At 30.5% G+C, this 26,114-nt stretch overlaps 3 protein-coding genes across 5 annotated transcripts; 2 read left to right on the top strand and 1 right to left on the bottom strand.

Annotated features, from left to right (window-relative positions):
* Nucleotides 1-1,936: 1,936 nt before the first annotated feature.
* On the bottom strand, nucleotides 1,937-2,741 carry LOC113793488 (tRNA wybutosine-synthesizing protein 3 homolog). Its single transcript, XM_075822111.1, has one exon. It carries the CDS (start codon nucleotides 2,666-2,668, stop codon nucleotides 1,946-1,948), a length of 723 nt encoding a protein of 240 aa, XP_075678226.1. The 5' UTR covers nucleotides 2,669-2,741; the 3' UTR covers nucleotides 1,937-1,945.
* A 1,587-nt stretch (nucleotides 2,742-4,328) lies between these two features.
* On the top strand, nucleotides 4,329-14,738 carry Pkn (serine/threonine-protein kinase N). Of its 3 annotated transcripts, none has more exons than XM_027343532.2 (7): nucleotides 4,329-4,580; nucleotides 9,868-13,331; nucleotides 13,391-13,610; nucleotides 13,669-13,776; nucleotides 13,841-13,921; nucleotides 13,992-14,051; nucleotides 14,119-14,738. In XM_027343532.2, the coding sequence occupies exons 2-7, from the start codon at nucleotides 9,961-9,963 to the stop codon at nucleotides 14,287-14,289; spliced, it is 4,011 nt and encodes a 1,336-aa protein (XP_027199333.2). In that variant the 5' UTR covers nucleotides 4,329-4,580; nucleotides 9,868-9,960; the 3' UTR covers nucleotides 14,290-14,738. The 3 variants fall into 3 exon arrangements, with proteins under 3 accessions (XP_027199333.2, XP_075678211.1, XP_075678215.1); XM_075822096.1 differs by having other exon boundaries at nucleotides 4,329-4,584; XM_075822100.1 differs by lacking the exon at nucleotides 4,329-4,580 and adding an exon at nucleotides 7,316-7,445.
* A 144-nt stretch (nucleotides 14,739-14,882) lies between these two features.
* On the top strand, nucleotides 14,883-21,480 carry LOC113793110 (uncharacterized). Its single transcript, XM_027343076.2, has 5 exons — nucleotides 14,883-19,292; nucleotides 19,350-19,664; nucleotides 19,731-20,165; nucleotides 20,222-20,964; nucleotides 21,028-21,480. The coding sequence occupies exons 1-5, from the start codon at nucleotides 15,326-15,328 to the stop codon at nucleotides 21,244-21,246; spliced, it is 5,679 nt and encodes a 1,892-aa protein (XP_027198877.2). The 5' UTR covers nucleotides 14,883-15,325; the 3' UTR covers nucleotides 21,247-21,480.
* The last annotated feature ends 4,634 nt before the right edge of the window (nucleotides 21,481-26,114 follow it).

Here is a 26,114-nt window from a genome sequence, read left to right as displayed (position 1 = left end):
TTTTTTTATTTACGTTGGTCATGCCATTATCAATTCTATTACATGTGTGAATTTTTTTTTGTTCCATATATTCAATATAATGAATTGAACATGAATTATGAACGACAGACACGAATCTATACATATATGTTTTGTTATCAATTTGACATTTTATGTACGTTTCGTGGATTTTCGACTTGTTTATCATTCATTTTATGATGAATGATTCTAATCAATCGAAAATTCTCTTGTTGACAAAAAAATATGCCCTTCTTTTCTAAAGAAGGTCTTTGAACGTAATCAAATCTTTGTTATTTGTTTTTGAGATCATTTGATCAATATTCAAAAATAGAATAAATATGATAGGAAAAATAAAAATTATAATATGAAACATACACGATCTCATTTTACTTTGAATATTCTTGTTTTTTATTATATCTTTTATGTTTCATTTGATTTTCGGTGATGATGATATGTAGTGACACGCAAAACAAGCAAATCGAACACGATGTTGTTATGTAAATAATGCAATGATGATGATAATTTAGCCATTCAATTACAACATTCAAATGACAAGTGACATATTTTAAAAAAATATGCCATTTGATATTGGTTAAAAAGCGGTCGATTGCGTTACCTTCTTGTCTTGATGAATATTCGATTGCATTTATATGCAAAATTCTGATACTCGATTATTTCTTCATCTTTTTATCTGTGAATAGAAAAAATAAGAATTTTTTGGAAAAGTTTTTTTTAAATGAATTTTTTTGTGGGATGAAAATTTAAAAATTTTGGCAAAATGTTTGAATTTTTTTTTCAACCAATCATAATTTTGGCACATTCATTTTCACCATCATGACCTGTTTATATTAAATATGTTAATGGCATTTTCCTTATTTTCCTTATTTATTCTTCTTTTTTTTCATTTTCCTTCCTTCCAAATCGATTTAAAAATTGGAATTTTGAAATAAATTCCGTTCGATAATAAAAAAAATCAAACAATTGTGCTCCGCATCAATAGATATGGATCACTGAATCTTGTATTCAATCGATAAACAGATTTTAAAGAGAAAGGCATTTTTCAGATTTTTTTTCAATATGTCAGGCTAATATTGAAAAATATTTTCAAAAAAAAAAAAAAAAAAACGATATTTATTGTGAATAAATATCAGTCACTGTTAAGTCACAACAAAAAAAAATATTTTCAGCATACACAACGAAAAAAATTATGAGAATTTATAAGAATTAATAATTCTTGAAAAAAATTATAGGATAGAAAACTTTCCTTTTTTCGAGATTTATCGCCCACTTCATTAACATTTTGTCAATCAGATACCAAACAAAAAAACAAAAACAAAAAAAAAACAAATCCAAAATAATAATGATAATCGAACGAATACATAAGTCGGTAGAAAAAAAAATAAAACATTCTAATAATCTGGATCTGTCTTGATGATGTATAAAAACATATTGAAGCCTGAAAAGGAGCTGAATCAAAATATAAAAATAAAAATAATAAAGATAAAATAAGGCGATTTGATTAATTTGAATCGGAAATTATACTTTTTTTCTCTATTCCTAATAGATTTTTAAATAAAGTTCCTCACTATAGTTGATGGTCGGATTGGAAACCAAATCGATACAGTAAATAAGAAGATTTAGTAGACATAGCTTGCGTGCAATATGTTTTTTGTTTTCTTGTTTGATATATGTTATCAACAATATATGGTCATATGGTTCAAGAAAACATTTTTCTCTTCATTCATCAATCTATTTTTCTGAGTAATATCATTAACAATATTTTGGAAGATGTAATGATGATGATGAAAATAATTGAGGAAACAAGAATTATTGTTTATGCTACCAGATATTTAATCCGATTGAAATCGGAATGCGATCATTAGCAAAATTTAAAAAAATCAATTACACCGCGCCATCTATGAATCAAATTCGATAGTAATTTTTTTTAATAAAAAATTGATTTTAATTCACAATTACGTTGAAATCTTTGAATCATCTCAAAATTCGAGACCATTTTGGCATTGACAATGTCAACTAATTTATGGAGATAGTCCAAAGTGATCATTAATTTACCATCGATTATTAGTGGAACTTCAAGATTTAGAGTGTTGCGAACAGCAACGGTTAAATTGCCACTATTAGCGATCATTAAACCAGAATTACGTTGACCAGAATCAATGCTACAATGTAATAATTGTCGTGCTGCATCCAATGTTCGACAGCGTACATGTAGAATGAATGATTCAAATTTTAAAGTTGAACTTTCGTTCAAACTTATATTTTGGGAATGATCGACAATTTTCTGAACAAATTCTTCAACATCATTGATTAATGAATGTGTTACAAATTGCCATTGAAGACCTTTTTTCTTTTTTTCATTTATAGATTCAACATTATCGTTAGATTTCGTTACTACAATAATTCGACCTGAACACGAGCTAGTAGTGTAAAAATTGGCAGATTTATTCAATTGAATTACAAGCGATTCAATTGATTCATCGATGGAACCTTTTTTCGATAAATCCAAACGAGATAATGCTTGTTGTCGTTCTGTGTCGAATTGTTTTGGTGTTCTTGAATATTTTCGATCATACTTAAAGTCATCATCATCAACATCATAATCATCGGTTGTCGATGATATCATATATATCCGATTATTGCATGCCATGTGATAAAATGAAAAAAAATTCCGCCACGTTATTTATGAGCGGAATCTAAGAATTTGTTTATTAATGCATGCGCTTTTACATGAATAAAATTAGCTGAGTTTTTAGACATACCACTTAACAGAGTAGTGGTTAATTTTTTTCTTTCATTTCATTTCATGGTAAATAACATTCCGACGAATAAACTGTTGCGCCCAAAACTACTACAACAACGTAACCGACACTGTGAATTCGACCACAAACAACCATTATTATCATTAATCAAGAAGCATTGATGATAATGATGGTAGCAATACCATGACCATTATTTTCTTTTGAAAAAATGGTACAGGTGGTGGCACAATAAAAGGCGGCAGAAATTTCAATCTTTGTCTTGAAAAAAGGAAAAAAACCAGTCCATCTTTATATAACCTTTTACTTCGTAAAAAAACAGAGCAACGCATCGATTATCTTGTTTTTTTTGTTACCACTAGGTTACTTGAAGCCGCCGACCTGTGAAGAAGGTAAGTTCATTATATTGAAATAACGATTACTATTTCAGGTATTAAAACTAAATAATGATAGGGACCCCTTATGACACACACACACGCCACTTTTCATGGTTACAGGTAACCAAAGTAACCATACAAACATTTCTGCTCATCAAAATTGAGCTTCAGTAAAACTATATCAAACAAGAAGAAGAAAATAAGAAGCCAGCTAATTTACTTGTACATATGTCGATTTATAACTAAATTCGCTAGATTCGAAAAAAAATTTGTTATTTTAAATTCTAAATCAGCGAAATTCTGTTGTTATTGTTTTGTTCATCAGTCCATCGATTATTTTTCAAAGTATTTGAAATTCTTAATTCGTTAGATACCTGTTTTATGTATGTAGTTTTTTTTATTACACCCATCTAACATTGTGTATATGCGTAAGATGACAAGATTCTTTTTTCAACTGTTTACAATTGCATTAAATCTGTATCGCAACGATAGAGGCCACTTTAGAAGAAATAATCGTCAATAACAAAAAATCAATTTCTTTTTTTATTCATAGAGATTCCATGTTTTCGACAATTCATCGTTGAATAAGACAATTCGATTCATATCTTTTTTTTGCAAAAGTGATCCATTCATGTTCTTACCTGTATAACATTTAGTACTCAAAGATTTCTGTTGTTTGGTTTAATTTACTTCTTATTTGTTTAGTAATAATCATTGATTGCATTTAGATTAGGATTTTATTGTAAACCCATTAAAATCTTGTTGTCGTCATCAATTTATTATAAATCAATTCACTAAAGGTGATATATCTTATCGTTTGAGATGATTTTCTTTGATACAATGGTAACCACATGTATTCCAAGACAACTATTGATCGATTTTTTTCAATTTCATTTTTTCTTGTTTATCAGAAATCCATCTTATTGAATATTTTAATAAATAGTAATTTGGTAAGTCTATTACTATTAATTTATTTTGATTTTTTTAAAACTCATTGTTTTTAATTGAATTTTTTTAAAAGTATTTGAATTTTGTAACGAAAATCGTCTATTGATGGATTTGTGTTTGGATTTATAATTTCGAAAACCAAATAACATAATCACGAAACAAAACATTTGTAAAGCATATCAATCTCAAATCATCAACAAATTACGTAATGTTTTATATTTGTGTATATAATTTTGTCTCCCATTCTTTGTATGGAAATTGCTGAAAATTTTTGATCAAAAACTTGTCATATACAATCAACAAAAGACATACATAAATTAATGAAGAATCTAAATTAATTTCTAATCGCCAACAACAAAATAATTGTTTGTCAACATTTATTTATAAACAGAGCCGTCCATCCAAAACATCATTACCATCACCAACACCACATTCATCATTGATTCCAAGAAAAGAGAAAAAATAATTCATCCATCAAGTAAGTATGTGAAATTATGTTTTCTTTATAAACATATAAAGGATTTAACATTTTATCTTACTTTTTTACCATTCGATATATCCATGTATATAAATATTAGTTGCATTTGTTTTAAAATAATCATCAATTGATACGAATCAAATATTGATAGTTGAACGAACTTGAAAGTTTTTATAATTATTTTTAAAAAAATGATTCAAGAAGAAAGAATTCATAAGGTTTTTATTTTATATTTTTAGCTATTTAATAAAATTGTATATGGCATCATCTTTGTCTTGTATTTTCTGTCACATTTTTTTTGCTGTTGAAAAAATAATATGTGTGCGTGTTTAACATTAATAAGAAATTTTTGTCTTATTATTTGATACTTCTGTGGGTGTGTATGAGAGAAAGAGAATATAATGTAAGAGAAAGAAATATGAATATGAAAAAGAAGGATTCACATTGATGTGTTAGCCTCGAATTTATCACGAGCCTCTTGACTTAGTTTTTATTTTCACTTATTATGATCGTTTGTTTGTTGGCTTCATCAATATTGTTGATAATTCGATAGCACACTTTGCTATTGATTCTATTTTTTTCTTCTTTTCCTTTTCAATGATCAGGTTCAAAGGAATTATATCTCAAATAAATTTGTTTCTTTTTTTTCTTGAACAAATTCAAACCCTATTTTTTGTTGACTGAAAACATCATTTTTTCCGAAATTGACAATTGTCCTTGTATCGATTTTTCTTTCTAAGTTCACCTAACATGAACGGCTTTTCATATTTACTGTCATGTCCTTATTTGTTCAAACTTTTATGATAATCCTTTTGAAAGTATACTACAGTTTTGAAATTTTGAAGTGTTCTTGACCACTCGAATTTGATTTTTCTTCGTTTGGTGTTTTCCTTTTTTCTGGTGCATATTTTTTTTGCAATTATGATTGAACATTCAATGTTTAATCAGTTAATTGTTTTAAATTTTAGAATAGTAATTACAATGTAAAAAAACTGGTTCAATTCGGCTATGAGAACAAAATATATCATTTATTTAATATCATGATGATGTGACGACATTTTTTTCAAAACGATTCATCATCCTTTTTAGTCATCATTATCATATGGTATGATTTAATTTTTATTTTAATTTTGTAACACTCAGAAAAAAATAACCTCATCATATTGGATGACTAAGAAATTTGTATTTTTTTTTCTTTCTTATTGCATGTTGGTGACATTTCATATTTACCTTGCGGCTGAAAAGATATATTTCTTCTGAATAGTTTGGTTCGTTGCCCCCTTTATCATCATCATTAGTTTTTTTTCTTACTTTTTGGTCGTTATATTCACAAAATTTAATCTGTATGTTTTTTTTCATTTTATCAAAATTTTCGATTTTTTTCTAAGGACAGATATATTAATACAACAAAAAACAACTATTTAGAAAAAAAATTTCATTGAAATTATCAATGATTTTTTTTTTGATTATAAATATAGAAATAGAAAAATGAATAATTCAAGAACGATAGATTAGTATTAGAGCTAAAAAAGTATACAAGGGATTGATAAATGATATATGATCAAGATTTGTACCATATCTTTGGCTTGTCTAAATGTTTTTGGATGCTACTGTGCATTTTCTATGTATGATAATCATCATACGACTCATAATAATTATCATAATCAACAATCGTGTTTGTGAAAGTAATGATTTTTTTTCTCTTTTCTTTACATATTAAAGTCACTTACTTTTACTTTTTAATATCTAAGTTTTGTTTTGTTTTGTTTGTTCGTACATTTATGTGTAGGTGGGTAATACGCTACAGCACGTCACATTTGTGTATAGACAATATTTGTTAGTTTTTCAAATGAAATTGGATGGTATTTTATTTGTTTAAAAAAAATAATTCACATTTTTAATTCAATTTGTTATTCTTTTATTTCCGTAAATGCATCAAACTTCCATGTCTTGTCGGATGAATTCTTTTGGTGAGAGTTTTTCTTCCGTAATAAATGTATTTACTTTATAAATTTTTCAATATTTAATTCATTAAACAATTGATAAATCAAATATATTTCTCTTTTCATTGTATTTGGTATGTTTTTTAGGGTTTTTTCTCAACATTATTTTGTATTTTGTCTATTTTCATCATCATCATCATGATGATAAATTATATTCGCATGCGTATCCTTCTATTGTTGAATTGACGTATCATATTTTTTTTCTCTCGTTGCATTATTTTCAATGATTGTTTGTTTGAATGTATTTCTATTTGCCGGTTAGTCATTGTGCAAGTGAGTATCCATATACTTACAAAACTAACGACCATTTCATTTGAGTTTTGACTTATTTGCATGCATCTTTCTGAAATTTCATTTTTTTAATAATAAAAGTCATTTAAAAAATATGATTTTTTTTTGAATTGCAAATACTTTCCTCATTTTGTCTGTCTATGTTTGTTTGTTTGTGTCCTTTTTCATTCATCGTTTTCATCTATTTGTTACTTGTAGTTTGCCCCATCATATTATTGCTTAAGATTATCATTGACATATTGACAATTGTGTGATGAGATCAATTTGAGATCGGTATTACATGTGATGATTATTCACCTGTTTTGCTTCATATATCAGAAGTTTTTCATAATGAAAAGAATCTTTTTTTGTTTTATTCTAACCATTTTTATATGATGATGTTATGTTATTTTTGGACAGCGAATGTAATGCTTTCGACGATCATCAACGACAAAAAAAAATGAATAATGAAGGAAACATTTCATTTACATCATTGAATCTCTGAAATATCTGAAAAAAACCGATCTATCTTATCACAATTCACATCGATTTGTTGCTGAATTGAATTAATAATAAATCATCATCAACATTTGTAATAAATCATTCAGTTTTTTAAATTTTATGTTTAGTTTCTCATAAATGTCTTATTTTAGATAAATAAAGTACATCTTCATTAAGTTATATTCATGATATATATGTGGCAATGTGTTTATCTGATGTGCATGTTAATTGTCAACCAGATCCTATCGTCAACAAAAGTAATTTTTTTTCACTCCTCATTCCCTTTTGATGAAAACATTATTAATTCAACGTCTGTTATTTAGAAAAAAATTGACAATAAAAAAATTCTCTGCTTAAAATTAATTGAAACATATTTTCCATTTCACAATCGATGTGTTTCTTGGATTCTTGATTCATGTTTTGACATTTTTCATTCTTTTAAAACATTATTTTTTAACAATTGTAAAAACATGTATTTATTTTTTTTTGTCTAAACAACGACCAACACCCTTGGCCAACAAATTCAAAATAGAAAAAAGATTCTCACGCGTTGTATGCATTTTCTGCCTATTTTGTTTTGATATAGAACAAAAAAAAACGACTAGTTTTTCACTTTTTTATTTTATTCTTGAATTCATTCTTCTGTCCTGCATTGTTCGCATTATCACCGGAAACAATTTGTTTCGAAATTCGAACAATGGCCTAGAGAATATATCTGAAAGAGAATTTTTTTAAATTCAGAATTGATGTCAAAATGGTTTTTACGATAATTTCAAACTGAAACTCATTGTTGAAATCTACGCACTCAAAAAAATAATTTCAGATTTTCATGTCTATCAAGAATATACTCGAACCATAATTAAAAAAATCCATTTTAAATTGTTCAAAACAAAATAAAACATTATTTTGGTTTGATTTTTGAATTGGCAATTCGATTCGAGTTTTGTTTTGTTTGTCTATCCATCAACAATAAATTGACTTGGTTAGAAAATCATAAACAAACTAAAAAATTAAAAAAATAATTGAATTCTATCTGTACTAATTTAGCATAATTCAGAAAAACCACCACTCGACTTCCTACAGTGTATCCGAAAAATATTTATCATTTGTTTAATATTGTTTGAAAACTTCTATTTCACAACAATTTAGTCTGTATGAATAATGAGATTCATTGCAAGTAACGAGACGAAAATGCAAAACAAAACCAAAAAACAAAAAAAAATGAATTACAAAACTTTTGTTGAATAGATTTAGCTATTGGTGAAAATTCATGAATACTCTGGTTTTATTCTGATTCTAGCCATTTTTTTATATTGAAAATGTTTATTTGTTTCATTGCCCAACTCTTGTTGATAATTGGGAAAAATATGATGATGAGAATGATAACAGAAAAATTTTCATTCTCGATTTTATTGTAATTTTTTCTTTTTTTTGTTGTTATTATTACTGTTATTGTCAGTGTTGTTATTATAATAATGATATTGTTTGTTTAATTGCACATGATTCGTTTTGATTCGAATTTATGAGCCATGGTTTTAAATATTTGCATTATTGATTGCTCTATCAATGTTGTTGCTATGATGCTTTCACAAATTATTATTTTTTACACTGTTTATATTTTTCTGGTATAAAGTCTGTTTAGACATTTCTAATATGACAGAATTTTGTTTTTGTTTTTTTTGGAATCTTTCTATATGCCACAATAACTTTCAATGAACATTTTCTCTCTTAAATTATATATAGTTGATGAATGATATTTGATATGTTTTTATTATTTTGAATGTATATTTCAAAGAACATTGGATGAATAACAATAAAATATAAAATTACTTATATGATGATTATAAATGTTAATCGATAAACATGATATAGTATGATATGAATAAAATGAAATGAAAAAAAGATCGTGCTATATAATAATGTGTCTATCGATGTTTGAAACTAATGATGAATTGTATTTCATATGAATGTTTTTTTTTGTAATCATAATCATCATCCTCATTATCATTTTGATGATTAAGACAAAGAAGAATACTTATGCAAACAAATATAAAATTTCTCATTAATTTATTATAAAGGCTTTAATAATAAAACGGATAACAAACATGACAATTTTTTGCGTCATAATTTCACTAATACTTTGTTTTTTTTTGCATTCTGTTCTTTTGTATGCCATTCGATCCCTAGAATATCACACACTATAAATGAGAACATTGAATGAATGAATTATAATATACTTCCATTATTATAAATTCAATATTCAAGTCCTTTTGAGATTTATATGATTATGCTCTTTTGTATTTCAATTTATATTGAATTTGAATTTCGAGAATTTTTTTTCGACTGGATTTTGTTTACATTTTAAAATTTTTTCCGACATTCTGTTTCAAATGTTGCCAAAAATGTTCATTCTGTTTTTTCCTTTTTGTATGCTTGTTCAAATCGCTAATTGAATTTCCATTTATTCATCAACTTGATAATTTTACTGTTTTATTTTTATTTTTATTTTTCAGATTTCACTACATCATAATTGACGGTAGAATCGTCGGTTTTCTCTTGGTGAAGCGCATTTTTCTCTTTGCTGTGTTTGCATAAATGTTACAATAATGATGGCTTCTTCATCATTAGCGTCAAATTCACCATCATCATCTGGTGCTACTAGTGGCCCAATCTCCGTAAATATGGCTACCGGTGGTCCTAATCTTTCATCCGCATCTACAACATTAACATCATCATGGTCATTCTTTAATTTTTTAATGAAAAAATATGATCTCATCAACACACCAGAATTTATTGATTTTATTCGACAACAACAAACGCACAACAATGAATCATTAATATCCGATGATGATAAATTAGATTTAATGAGGCAGGTACTACGCCGTGAAATTCGACGAGAATTGAAAATTCAAGAAGGTGCGGATAAACTCCGTCGAGCATCAACAGATCGGAAGGCCTGGTCTAACGTAGATAAAATGATCAAAAGTTCCAATTGTAAGCTTCAAGAACTAAACGATGATTTAGCTGAATTGGAACGTTTTATGGTCGAATGTCATAGTGGGTCGTCAAGTAATAAGAAACTTAGTAATAATAATCATTATAGCAATGTCATGAGCTTGAATAATACTAATAACAATTCTATGATGTTGTTACAACATCAAGATAGCCAGACATCATCAGATAGTCGCGAAGATTACACTTTGAATGTTGATTATGGAGATATCGGAGTTTCGGAAACGAATTTATCCGATAAAACAGCTAGTCAACAATCTAAATCAAAAACGTTATCATCAGAGACCGAATCAAGCCTTAAACATCAACAACTAATCGATCAACTTCAAGAACAATTAGAAACATTTGAAAAGCGAATTAGTATCGAACAAAAAGTTAAACAAGGTGCAGAAAATATGATTGAAACTTTAGCTGCATCGTCTGGACAAAATCGATCTGATCAAAAACGTTCAAAAATTTTGGCTGACCAAGCACATTCGATGCATGAAGAATCGAAAACTCGCATTGAATATATTCGCATGCAAATTGTTCGTGTCAAAAGTGAAATTCAAAATCTACGACAGCAACAAGAAGCTCTCATGGAAAATGGCACTGCTAATATTTTGGGCAAGAATCAAAATGACAATCTTGCACATCCATCGTTGGATCTTCGAATCGAAGAACTTCGTTATCGTTTACGTGTCGAATGTGCTGTTGTTGAAGGAGCAAAAAATGCAATTAGATCATTATCAAGAACTTCCGGTGAAAAATTATTGCAAGAAGCTCAATCATCGATGCTAGAATCATCTCAAAAAGTCGATATTCTTCGCAAAGCTTTAGATATATGCCGTTCCAATTTGCCGGCAAACAGTTTCAAAGCTCAGCAATTGAAGCAGGAATTGGAATCCAGTCAATCAGCTAATTCGAGATTGAATTCTCCTACTATCGTTTTGGCCACTAATTCTGATTATGCAGCATCGTTCCGTAATGACCGTCAAAATTCCTCAAATGGCAGTGGCTCTATTTCCTCTTCATCATCGACAGTTTCGTTCATGTCGAAACCGGCTGCTGTTACTGGTAGATTAGAAGTACGCTTACTCGGTTGTAAAAATCTATTGGAAGAAATACCTGGCCGTTCAAGATACAAAGAAAAAGATAGCTCTGGTGCAATAGATTTGAAAAATTTCGTACGATCTAAAGGTCTGGGTCGCACTTCATCGAAAAGCTATTCAATCAAAGAAGAGGTTTCAAACGAAATAATGGCTTTGTTAAAATTAGATAATGTTACTGTCGGTCAGACAAGTTGGCGGCAATGTAGTCAAGAAGCATGGGATCAACGTTTTACATTTGATCTGGATCGTTGTAAAGAACTTGAAATTCAGATTCATTGGCATGATTGGCGTTCATTGTGTGCATTGAAATTTATACGACTTGAAGAATTTATTGACAATCATCGGCATGGAATACCTATCCCATTGGAACCATGTGGGATATTGTTTGCTGAATTTCGGTTTTTCAATCCAACTTTAACTGCGCCACGATCCAAAGGTCTAAAACGGCAAAAACTGTTTCGTCAAAAAGGAACCGATACAAATTTCCTACGACCCAATCAAATGAACATGACCGTAGCTGCATGGGGTCGATTTTTGAAGCGAGCTTTTCCATCTACAGCACCTTCAGCAACCCAACAGCAACTTTCACAATCGCAACAACAGCCTCAGATTTCGTCCGTAGCCACATCTTTTGCTGCAAGCGCGCCCGAGTCATTAACTTCGATTTCCAATATTGATCAACAATCATCATCACCAGCATCAACATCTATGACTATATCTATGGTCGGTGGAATACTAGCCTCAAACGAACAATCTCAACCATATCGAATCATTGCAGGCAAATCATCGACACCTCCACAATCGACAAAATCATCAGCACCACATAGCACGCGTTCATCATTTGAAGAACATTCAGTATCTTCAACTTCATCATCATCATCATCAAATTCCGCTTATCCACCAAATAATAAGGATATCCGATCGCTTATCAATGATACGCTCGCCAAACCATTAGATACAATTTCTGTAAAAAGTATTTCACGTGAATCATCGCAAGATCCATCCGACTATTCATCTAACTTAGTGTCCATAAATTTGGAACCAATTGTCAAAGAGCCATCACCCGAACAACAACAAGAGAAAACTCCATGCACATCATCATCAGTTAACAAATTAAGTGATAATAGTACCATTTCGATTGGTGAAATCTCGACAACTTCTTTGTCCACAGCTGTAGCAACTGCACAACACACCACCCCTAGTCCATTAGAACTGAATTTATCTTCGTTGAAGATACATGGTTCATCATCGGCCACTTCAATATCATCAGCTTCATTTCAACCAATTATCGATAATTTTAAACCTTTCGATGACGAATTCGCATCCATCCAAAGGCAACATTCGACTCCAGATTCACCCGAAGGTTATCAATTACCGGTGTTTCCTAAACCTAAACATCAACAACAACCTCAACCACCACCAAAGCCCATAATTTGTGCTAAATCACAGATGACACGAAAATCACTCACACCATCTACGAAAATAATTTCTTTGAATGACTTTGAATTGATTGCTGTACTTGGTCGTGGTCATTTTGGCAAAGTTTTACTTGGAAAATACAAACGCACAAAAAATTATTTTGCCATCAAAGCACTGAAAAAAAGTGACATTATTGCTCGCGATGAAATTGACTCATTATTGTCTGAGAAACAAATCTTTGAAACTGTGACGGCCGTTCGTCATCCATTTCTGGTTAATTTGTTCGCCTGTTTCCAGACATCGCAACACGTTTGTTTTGTTATGGAATATGCATGCGGTGGTGACCTAATGATGCACATTCATGATCAAGTGTTTAATGAACCTCGTACCATTTTCTATGCAAGTTGTGTCTTATTGGGTTTGGAATTTTTACATAAAAATCTTATTGTTTATAGGTATGCTGTTTCTATTATTATTATTTTTTTGTCAATTTCTAATCAAATAAATATTTTAGAGATCTTAAACTTGACAATCTCTTACTCGATCAAGAAGGCTATGTGAAAATTGCTGATTTTGGCCTATGTAAATTAGGTATCGGTTATGGTGATCGTACGGGTACATTTTGTGGCACACCAGAATTTCTTGCGCCAGAAGTATTAACCGAAAATACTTATACACGATCGGTTGATTGGTGGGGATTTGGCGTTTTGATATTTGAAATGTTGGTCGGTGAGGTAAGGCATCGAATTCAATAATATCACATGTTTTGTCTAAAATCAATTATTTATACAGTCACCATTTCCTGGCGATGATGAAGAAGAAGTATTTGATTCTATTGTTAATGAAGAAGTTAAATACCCAAAATTTTTATCACTTGAAGCCGTATCGTTGATGCGTAGGGTATGTTGATTTTCTTTATTTAAGAAATTTAGTTAATTGAACTTTTCCATCTTTGAATAATTAGTTGTTGAAAAAGCCACCAGAAAAACGCCTCGGATCATCTGAACGTGATTCTGAAGATGTCAAACGACAATCTTTTTTTCGAGTAAGAATTCTGAATTTCGCGTGCAAAATTTTTTATTTCTAAATTATTCAACTTTTATTTTTTTATATAGACTATGAATTTCGAAAATTTACTTCAGAAAAAAATTCGTCCTCCGTTTGTACCAAAAGTGGTAAGTTGAAAGTCTTTTTTTTGAAAATTATGAATAAACACTAAATCTATTCTATTCACATAAACAGAGATCAATGGAAGATGTATCTAATTTCGATTATGAATTCACATCCGAACGGCCACAGTTAACACCATCGAAAGAACAAAGGCCAATATCTGCCGAAGATCAACAACAATTTCGTGATTTTGATTATTTTAGCGAATTATGGGCAGCTAAAATTTGTGGCACCGATTTATAGTTTTTGAAACGATCGCTGCTATTGCTGAAAATATGTGATACATAGACAAACACTCAATTCTGTCTAATAGACGTACCGCACAATTCGTTATATCCGACAATCATCAATTTTTTCCATTCAATCTAATTCTATCTAAATCTGTGATTATCACATCGTAAATAACGATAGGCTGCTTCATTGGACAAATCTTGGCTTCCATTACAACTTGTTAAGAACTTGGTGCAAAATTTTACTAATACGAATAGCTCATGCACAAACTAGCTTTTAAATACACCTATTTTATGTAATATCTGTTTCAAACAAATTAAATTTAAAATTCTTCTTATTTTTCTCTAATTTATCATTATTATCATTATTTCTATTTTTATTATTCATTTTGAAATGATTTAAGAGTTTTATAATTGAAAGAAATTTCTAAAATCAAATTAAATTCAAATTTTCTATTCTAATTCGAATATCATTGCAAAACGAATATCGCATTTGAAATTGAGCACGTGTATAGTCGGAATAGCCGCCGTCTCAGTAAGTGTGCTCACTCACTTTCACTCCCTTTCTGTTTATGTTTATTAGTGTTGTGTGTTTTTATTCATTTTATTTGTCTTTGTTTTTTTTTAAGTAAATTTTGATAATTATGGTTCATCACATCAAATTTTGGAGATTTTCAAACCAAATAATAATATAAATTGTTGCATTCATTCATTTGTTTTGGTTCGAATGTGTTTGATTAATATCATCAATATATGATCCGATATAATATACTAATCACTGACTTTGTCAATAAAATTGGCGCCTAAAAAAATAACTTGTGAAATTATTTGTCAAAATTCTACTGTTTCATATTTAAATTTTCATTTTGTTCTTTAATATTATCTACTCTATTCTGACAAATAATTGATGCTTTTTCAGGTCAATAACGTCCAGAATTACCCCATGATTGATTCTTCCCTAAGATTTAAAAATTTAAAAATTCTTTATCTACCGCATTCATTTTATATATGGTCATCGTTGACCATTCATCATTCATTATTGAAAAAATATGAGCCAAGTTCATCACCAATCGTCGGCCATACAAGTTGACAATGAGAATTCATCAGAAAATTACACTCAAACATCTGATACGGTTGCTTCAAATTCAAGTGTTTCAGAGGATAATAGTAACTGTGGCACCATTCAACAATCGACTACGGCCAATGTTGTCATACAGATAGCTCAACAACAAGCACAATCGATTCGAACATCAGCAAGTAATGGCATACATCGCGCAATTGTATCATCATCTCCATCAACAATCCATCATCAAAATCAACCACAATCCAGAATACAATATCTCGAAATACCAGCCGACAGTTTTCGAATCACAACTGCTGGATCTCACTTGCAATCTAGTGGCGAATCGACGACAACATCTTCAACTACAACAATTGGAGGTTCAAATATCCAACAAAAATACATTAAAATTAATCCAAGTTACCGAATCGTTAAACAACATCAATCGTCAACGGTGAATCTTATACCTGTATCGACTATAACAACATCTTCATCTGGTATTCCTCTCAACCAGCAATTTGAATTATCTTCATTGATTTCATCAGCCTCGAAACAATTCTTAAATACATCATCTTCGTCAGAAACTACGATCACATCCTCATCTCCCTCCACGTTTCCCATAGCCATATCATCGGCAGGATTGACAACTTCATCTTCATCGACAGTTACTGGATCAAATAATACAACCACTCGTTTAATATCTAGAGTTCCAATTAGTGATGATGGTCTTGGTGTTTGTAAGCGATGTGGTAATCTTGGTGTAAGAGATACTTTCTATGGTAAAGGCAAACAATTCTGTTCTACACAATGTGTTCGCGGTACACCACAAGCTATCTCCAGCAATCATCATCCTCTTCCCCATCAAACGAAAACATTGAAAATTTTCAAAATGTTACCATCAGTGTCTACAACAACTACAAATTCATCATCAGGTATCAGTATTGTCGATGGTTCTGAACAACAACCATCTCAGCCTGTGCTTATGTTAGGAACAACTAGTACATCTGGTGCTCAGAATCTAAAAAGCTTAACATCGATTCAAATTCCAGCTCAGCAATCATCGTCCGACTCGGGAAAATCTTCAATCATCGCGGTTACTAGTACTGGAGGCGAGCAAGATACATCATCCTCTTCAACTCCATCTTCGAATATGAAACCTCGAACGCTGATCATACGTCAGGGAACTCAATTAAGTCAGCTGAATCGAAGCGGTCATCCTACGTTGATCAATCAGAAGCAATTTGCTCAGCATTTTGCTTCTGTTACATCACAACAACAACAACAGCAACAAAGTTCAATTCAAATCGACCCAACTAATGTCTCCATTGCAACTAATCCAACGTCTACATTAATCCAGCATCAGCAACAAAGTTCTGTCGGTTCACCTACATCTGCCAAAGGTATAAAACGAAACTATTCAAAGATCGTAACCGTTTCTTCACCTGGTCATCAAACAACTCAAACTACGACAACTGGCGGACAAATTCAATTACCATCCAGTGGAACATTATTAGCTGTTCAATTAAATCAGAATTTTACGAATTCGAATGGCCAATCGCCAACAGCCCAAGTATTGCAAGTTCCACATCAGCCGATGGTGAAAAGAATCAAACGAAATAGTGGCCAACAACAACATTCCCAACAAAATGGCCAACCATTGCAATCTATCAATTCAGCGACAAAACGATCTCGTTCAAAATCGAGTTCATCTACGATTCTCTCCACATCAACCACAACTACACAATCATTTCTATCGATAGATAACTCAAATTCATCAATCATTTCACAAAATACGATGGATAGTTCAGATTCATCACAAATGACGTCAAATACACCTACTTCGACATCGTTGATCGCTGTTGAACAAACACAGAATAAATCTTCTCTGACACCCTTGTCCACAACTACGACCACTTCTTCCTCATCATCATCATCAAACAGTATCCTAATAAATCAGCTGAAAAAACCGGTAGTGTTAGTTCATAATGGTTCTTGTGTATCGACTAATCAAAGTGCTACCACTCAATCTTCAACATTAGCATCTACTTCTGCACAATCTATACAGACCAATTCATCCGGTCAATTATTTGTACAATTGGCATCCATTCCAAACAGTAATTTATCATCAAATGCGTCTGCCACACCACCTATTCAAATACAATCCCAATTACGTGCTGCATCGGCATTACCAACAACGATATCTAACCAACAGTTGCAACAGTTTCTTCAACAAAATAATCTCCGGATTCATCATCAACAAGTTAGCAGTTTACATCCAGGTTCCACGGCTCAAATCATACCTATTCGAAACGCTACAACAACTAATACATTAGCAACTATTAATCAGAATAATAACGGCCAATCACAACAGTATTTAGGACAATCACCAGATCTTTCTCGTGGCCCCACTCATTTGCTTCAGATTCAAACACCAAACCAAATTCAAGTTCAAAGTTCTCAGAATCAATCATCGGCTGCTGCGACAGTATTGCAACCGAATAATCTGATGAATTTTACGTCTAGCAATAATATTTCAAAACAAATGTCCACTCCAGAAACTCGACCTGAACCGAATTCTATTTCCACGCTTCCGATTCCACCAGTCAAACTTCAGCTACAACAACAGCAGCAAATTGAAAATGTGATACCTGTTCTTTCCAGGCATTCAATACCATCGGCAACAACTAATCATCAAGTTTCAAAGTCAGCGATTACGATTTCTCCACCACCACCTGAACCTAAGCCAATCAGTCGATTAGAACAAATTAAAGCGTTGGATGACGCAATTGAATCGGCAATGCAATCATTGCCTTCTAATCTATTTCAGCGGCAATCAGGAATAGGAAATCAAAATGTCATTGTAACAAATTATGTACATAACATTTCTAACTCCACCTCTCATTCGAATCATCTCCCTACGCAGCATCAAACTTTACATCAACAAAATGCATATTATCCACCAATATGGTGGTTAATATTTGAAAAATACGGTTTCGATCGTTGTGTTCCTGTATGGGCATTTCCTAACGCACCGTTAAATCATGAATGGACACAAATGTTTAGTTTTTTGCCCACATCCTGTGATGATGAGCAACAATCTAAAAATATTTATGTAGAACTGAGATTATCTGATCTTGATCTAAATGGTAATCAGCCACAACCTTCAAATGGTCTAGTTAGTGTTTTGAATCAAACGCCTGGTACTCCACCGAATAAATCAAAATCAAAAAATAAAACATCGACTTTCGATTTCGCTACACCACAATTAAAGAATAACAATAGCGCAATACTGGATGAAAATAAATTTTGGATAGCTAAGATTGTCGGCCACTCCGGTTATTATCTTCGATTACGATTTTTAGGACTTGAACATTTGTCGATTACTAAACATGATTTCTGGGCAAATGTTCGGATTCGTAACCTTTACCCAATTGGGTATGCCCAGAAGAGTAATTACGAGTATCGCGCCCCATTTATTGTTTGTGATTTGAATCCGAATTATGCTACTGATGTACGGCGATTTTTCTCTTCAAGAAACAATGCTACAATTGAATTAGATTTATACACATCTTTTTTGCAAAAAATTGAGACTAAATTAAAACCTGGACTAAAAGTGGAAGCAATTGATAAAACCCATTTATGTTGTTTTCGTGTGGCCACCATTCAACAAGTGATAGGACAACGATGTTTTGTTCGCTATGACGGAGAAGCACCAAATGATTGCAATCCCGGCTGGTGGGCTCATATACATTCAGAACAGATTCGTCCAGTCGGTTGGTCCCAATTAGTCGGACATAAATTGTTTGCCTCTCACGATTATGCAAATAAGAGTTTGCGACTTGGAATTCAGAATATTCGTAATAATATCGAATCAAATAGAAATATACCAGATTGGAACAGAATGGGTGTGTTGAAAAAATTCGAATACATCGATGAAGATAACTTGTTTCGAGAAGGTTTGTTGATTTAAATTCTTAAATTGTTTTTTGTTTAAAATTTTACTTTTCATAAAGGAATGAAATTAGAAGTGGTTAACCCGATGGATCTTTCACAGATATGCGTAGCAACCGTTCGAAAAGTTTTGCGATATAATTTTTTAGTACTTTCTATAGATGAGGCCAACTCTGACGCTCAAACACCTTTACAACGATTACAAACATCTCCTATACGGTCTTCATCACCAACCAGTTTATTTGGGTCACAATCATCTGCATCAACATCACCTTTAGAACTTGAAGAACGAATGTTTTGTTTACATACTTCATCTCCTTATATTTTACCGGCAGGTTTCTGTAAAATGTTTAACATTTCTTTACAAACACCTTCAGGTAAGGGATACGAATTTAAATATTTGATTAAAAAAAGTTTTGATATATTTTTGAACTTTATTCTAGGCTATAAACGTGACTTCGATTGGGTGGAATATTGCCAACACACAAATTCTTTAATGGCACCAACAAATTTATTTAGCTATAAACAATTCATCACTGATGATTCAGAAAATGATTTTCATAACGTCTGTCTATCTCGATCTTTCGAAGAAGGTATGCTTCTTGAAGCTGTCGATATGGTTGAACCGAATCTGATTTGTTTGGCCGTCATTAAACGTCGCTGTGGTCGTCTTTTGTTGCTTCATTTTATCGGTTGGGCTGATCATTTTGATCAATGGTGTGATTGTTGTTCCCCAAATATATTTCCGGTTGGCTACTGTGATCTGGTCGAATATCCACTCCAAGGTCCGCCATCACCACAGACCAGTTCAAATGGAGGTGGTAGTAAGAAAAAACGACAGAACAGCCAAGCATATGTTAACTTCAATAATCGTAGAAGTAAGTTTGATTATTCACTTGATGACACAAATTTTTATTGATTTTCTTTTTTACAGAAAACACTAAAAAGTCTCTTATGATGACATCTCCTTCGAAATCGCCGCTATCAAAATATTCATATCAACAACAATTATCTGTGGAAACGATTATCAACGATGATTCTATGCAATCATCATCGCATGATTCAATACCAAAAAGTATTGTGGGAGAAGTTGATGATTATAAAGTATTTTCCAATGATGATTTTGATGAATCGCCATTGATTCGAAATGCAAGTCTCATCTCATTATCACCAAATTTATCGGATCACGAAGATTTAGTCGAAGAGGAAGAAACTGACATATGGACTCAGATCGCAGATCGTGAACGTTCAGAATTGTATAATTTCCTCTCATGGAATGAAGAGATCACAAATGGTGGCCGTTTTGATTATCACAATAAATTCACAATTTCTTTACCAGCCGATTTGAGTGATTCAACGGGTTCACATTTTTGTTTCAAAGATCCATTATTAAAGCAGAAACTTTTGCGGCTGAAATTAGAAAATGATAAATATAGTTTCGATATCCAGTGGAAATCATATAAAACAAACAATCGATTATGCAATAATGACGGTGATGATGATTCAAAATGTGTTCAAGTGTTTGATTCCTACCATTATTTCGATCCTGATGATGTTCATGATGGACCGGATGGAACACAAGATTTACGAATGTTACCACATTGGTCACCGAAACAAGTCAGTAAATTTTTTTATAGAAATGGATATAGTGAACTTTGTGATTCCATATTAGCATATGTAAGTAAATTAAAAACATTTTTCCCTTTGAAAAAGAATTCAAACTAATTTTTTTCACATTAGAAAATTGATGGCAAAAGATTATTATCATTGAGCAAGCATCAAGCAATGCAAATGTCATTGACATCATCGACTACTAATCGTTTGTTGGCATTCATTGAGTGTATACGTAAAAGATTAATGGTAATTCACCATCCATATGGTGGCAGTCTTAATCAACATGCTAATTCTTCATCATCGACAGCAACAATGGCCGCATCATCAAGTTCTTATTATCGATAAAAATGGAAAAAATGATCGACATTAAACTTCATCATTTCTAATGTGTTCATTGAATCCTCATTCATTTTTGATTTTCCCATCTTATTTTTGTTTTGTAAAAATTATTAATATATAGGTGTACTATAAATTTGAAAAATTCATATCATATTACTTCATTGAATTTCATGTTTTTTTTGATATATTTCCTATGTAAATTTCATAATAAATTCCATAAAAAATTCTATAAAAAACAAATCTAATGATGGAATTTTTCTTTTTTTATTAGTATGATTTGCTTACCAGTTACTTCAATTGAAACATCTCAAGTTTAATAAGGATAAATCTGAGTTGATAACCAGTGGTCCAACATTAATAGACAATCTAACATTGGTTATTTGGAATTTCTTTTCGAAAATATGTGGCAGTCTTACCTTAGTCTTAACAACAGAAGCAATAATGTTTATTATTACCATTATTATGTTATCAAAAAAATATATAACGACAATAAATTGAGGTCAAAATCAACGTCACACTCAAATAATGGTTATAATCATCATTATCATTTTTTCAGTTACTATTATAATATGACTATAATTTTAATGATTCATTTTTTGTAGTAAAAACTAAATCATTTATGAATCACATGCAAACAATATACACACCTTTACCAAACAATAACTTGAATATAGAAATATAAATGAATGGGAATTTAAAAAAATCTTTAATTATACGATTGTCAATTATATGAATGGGTATGAAATTTGAAGCGGTGGCGATGAGAAGTCCTTTGACCAAAAAAAAAAAAAAAAATCTTTTCCTGTTCGACAATTTAGTCCAATCGACTATTGTGAGGTCTGGCGAAATATGAGTTTTCATTTTATGTATCGTCGTAATTTCCTCCTTCATGAAATTGTTTAATCATCCAATGTCTAATCATATGATTTTGTCATTTTTTTTCACTAAGATCAAATAATAAGGGCGACAAACTTTTTTAAGAATTCGATTATAAATCCATAATGAAACTCCTTCATAACCATGAGTTTTATAAATCCAAATAAAGGAAAAAAACTTTTTCATTATAAAATTATTGATGATATCTATAAATAGTTGTCTTAGTTTGTTGATTTATGAAAACGAAAAATGAGTTTAAATATTCTGTTGCTCTTCGGAATGAAGAGATGGGAACAACGTGGCCATAATTAATACCAGAAACAAAAAAAAATTGTCATTGGTCAATTATTATTGCGATTTTGTTTAGTTGACAATTTTCTAAAATTGATATTTGAGTGCAAAAAAAAATTTCTATATTGAACTTATAATGACAAAAAAAGTGTGCTGCACTGTCTTAATTTGCTATATGACATTGGTAATAATTGAATGAATAGATTCTATATTTTGATTCATTAATATCTTATTATAAGATTATATGAATTATTGTCACGTATATAATAATATTATTTGTTTCAATTTCGATCTAAATTTATTTGTTACTAACATCGTTTTTTTTTGTATCCATCGTTTCTCCGGTGAATATAGTCTCCATGGAAATACATACATATTGCGTAAACATTGCCAAAAAAAAATCCATTTTCTCAATTTATTCATTCGTTTTATTTTATCTGATACTTTATTGTTATTATTATCTTTTTGTAGCTTCCTGTGATGTTTGTTTGAATATTTAAACAGATTTATCTTCATTTTGTCTATAAATGATATCATGTTTATACAAAAAAAAAATATGAATGAAAAATCCGGAAAATGAATACAAAAAGGCCATACAATATAGAAAATTTATTCGACTATTTTAAAAATTGTTAGGCAGGCCAAATCGATCGACAGCAAAATGAAAGAATTTAGTTTTTTTTTGTGTCTCTGTTACTGGAAGCTGATATGGATTTGTTCAGTGGTTTTGGTCATGGTTCTGCTTTTTCCCACAAATTAATTAATTATTTTTTCTTGTTACAATAACGATGAAACTGTTGCCGGTATATTAAACATTTTATGATGTTTTCCTACATACATAAAGTTGCCATATTTTTTCAAAACAAATATCATTCGTCAATCAATCAAATATTTTTCCATTATTATTTGTTTTTTTAAAGTTTCTTTCATTTCATTTATAGGGGTTTCACACTAGCAGCAATGTGAATGAAATATTTCAAATGCAATATTTCAGTCCATAAGGCTGAAATGTAGTGAAATATTGCATTTGAAATATTTCATTCACATTGCTGCTAGTGTGAAACCCCTATGAAAGAAAAACAAGCATACTATAGTTAACTGGAAAAAAAGGAGAATGAGAGAAAGACCAAAGACCAGTCAGTCACACAACCATTCAGTTGGTTCATTACATTTTATTAAATTTTATTCACTTCCTTACTTGTTCGATAAAAATCGCGGTTCTTTGTCGCTTTTTATTTGGTTATACAACGTAAAACCATACATTTAGTCATATATATCAACTACTGAAAACTAGGCCACTACTGAATCAGGTCAGACGTCATCATCATCATCATCATTATTACAACTTTGGTATAATTTTCTATTTCATTTCAGAGACCATGTGGTTCTAGGCCTGCGTCGCAAAGTTATCGGTAGCGATGATAGCAAGTGAAAGTGAAATGTTCCGAAAAAATGTTGTTGTATCACAATTCAACGATAAGAATAAAGATTATATGACATGCGTCGTTACATTACCTGATGGGTATTCATTTTGACCGTATATTCCTCTACAACAAATTTTTTCATTTTGCACAGCTTCAATCACCATTGATATCAGAATCAATGAGACAATAATGAAAGAAAAATTTTGCTTGGGTTTTATTTTGGTTCATCCTATCATCCACCCACACTAACACCAACAATCCTATACAAAGAATACATGTTATTCTATGAAGTTTCTAACTTTTTTTCTCTATTTTTTTCGGGAGAACGATTACATAGTCGTTCTACTATATTCATTTTTTCTTGTAAACACAAATGTCTTGATATTTTGTTGGATGTTTGTTCATTATGTTCACCGCCGGATGGTTAAGTTGGACCAAAAATATAGGATATAGTACAGTCATTGACAATATAAAGATCTTTTGCAAATGATTCTTCCGTTTTTTGTCCTCTTTCTCGTTTTTTTTTGAGATTCACACATGGAAAAAATGAAGCTTTTTTTCTGTGAATGACGTTCCTGATTTTACACACATACACACCCATTGCTGTAGTATTTGTTTTTTTTTCTTGTTATAACCCACCATCATCAGAGATTCATAAGTCTTTTAAGGTTTGGTTCATTGTTTCACATATATGATGTATCATCATCACCACTACTACAAACAGATATTTTCAATCAACGTAATCTGTTATCGGATTATTGTTTGTTGTATATTACTTAGATAACTGAATGATTCAGAATAAATAACAATAATGATAATAATATAGTCGAAAAAATAACATTTTTATTTTATTTTTATTTTTATTTTTTTGGTTATACTGAGTCAATCTTGATAATAAAGAAATGATATCTACTTTGATAATCACATTTTTTTCATCTTTAATGTTACACACATAATCTAAGAATTTCGTTAGCATAACATACATAAGTAATGTATGTTTTGTGATTAAATGATATGATTCATGTTTGAGTATAAGAATATTCTGGTCTCATCACCAAATAGAATGGAATCGAATCGAGTAAAAATTTAATGTGTGTGTGCGTATGATTCCTCATGTTTTTTTTTGTTTTGTTTCACTCGCCTCACCTAGATTCTTGTTCTGTCAATGATTTTGTGCTCTGTTGTTTATTTCTTGATTGTTTCCGTTCTATATCTATTTACAAAATGTATTTGAAAACAATTCTATTATTATCATTGTTAATATAATTATTATTTTAATGATGTGTTTTCATTGTTACTTAAATTTGTTTTTTAAATTAAATATCTTCATGTATATGGATATATTCATTTTGATAAATCAATGATATTCATCTGGATTGTTGAAGCATAATGTGAATCAAAAATTGATCTAATGTTTTGTGTTTTTTATTCTTTCATCGCAGATTATAACACGAAAACACACCAGCCCACACACACACATGCAGACAAAAATTCTGTTTGTTTTTTTTAAATAATATTTAACACGTGATAGCCTCGAAACAAAAGAAAAAAAATTATTATCATAAAACAGTCAAGGTAAGTCTTTAAAAAATTGAATAATTTGATCGTTTTTCATCAGTTTATGTTGAGATAATTTTTTTCTCAATGAATTTAATTAAATAATTCATTTCATTCAAATAAATTTTGCAGACAACTCGCACAATAATTCAAAATTAATTCGTCAACTTATTTTTGAAGCCAATAATGGTCGAATAGCATCGGATAAAACATTTATCAATCAAAGATAAGCCAATAGTCTTTCAAACACAATCGATCAATAAGAATTATTTAAGCCAGTATCCATAACTCATCAAGATCAATTGTCATTAAATACGATTACTACAATAATTCATTAAAAATGACTACCATATTACAAGGCCATTATGAAGATTTCTATCATCGCTATATAATTGTGATAGATTTTCAAATATTTAATTGATCAATCAAATCAGTGATCAGTTGAATGAAATGAAGAAATTTAAGGAAAAAAATCGATTATAAATTCGAAACAATAAATTCGAATTTTTAAACCAATAATTTGCATTTTACACAATTGTTCGACATCAATATCAATCAAATCAGATCTTCAACAGATTTTTAAATCCTATTCAATTTTTTCATTATATCCGTTAACGAATCTCCATCGAAAATATTTGTGTGTTGAATCCATCATATAACCACTTCGATTTCTTTTTATTTATTTTTCTATTTGCATCTTGATTTTTATGTAATTCCAACGAAAGT

Source organism: Dermatophagoides pteronyssinus, unplaced genomic scaffold, assembly GCF_027571235.1.
Source record: "Dermatophagoides pteronyssinus isolate colony J.1.1.1.1 unplaced genomic scaffold, Derpt_VIB-CSIC_2022.12 sq0001, whole genome shotgun sequence".
NCBI lineage: Eukaryota > Metazoa > Arthropoda > Arachnida > Sarcoptiformes > Pyroglyphidae > Dermatophagoides > Dermatophagoides pteronyssinus.
Note: the sequence above shows the minus strand (reverse complement) of the source record. Positions and strands in the feature narration are given on the sequence as shown.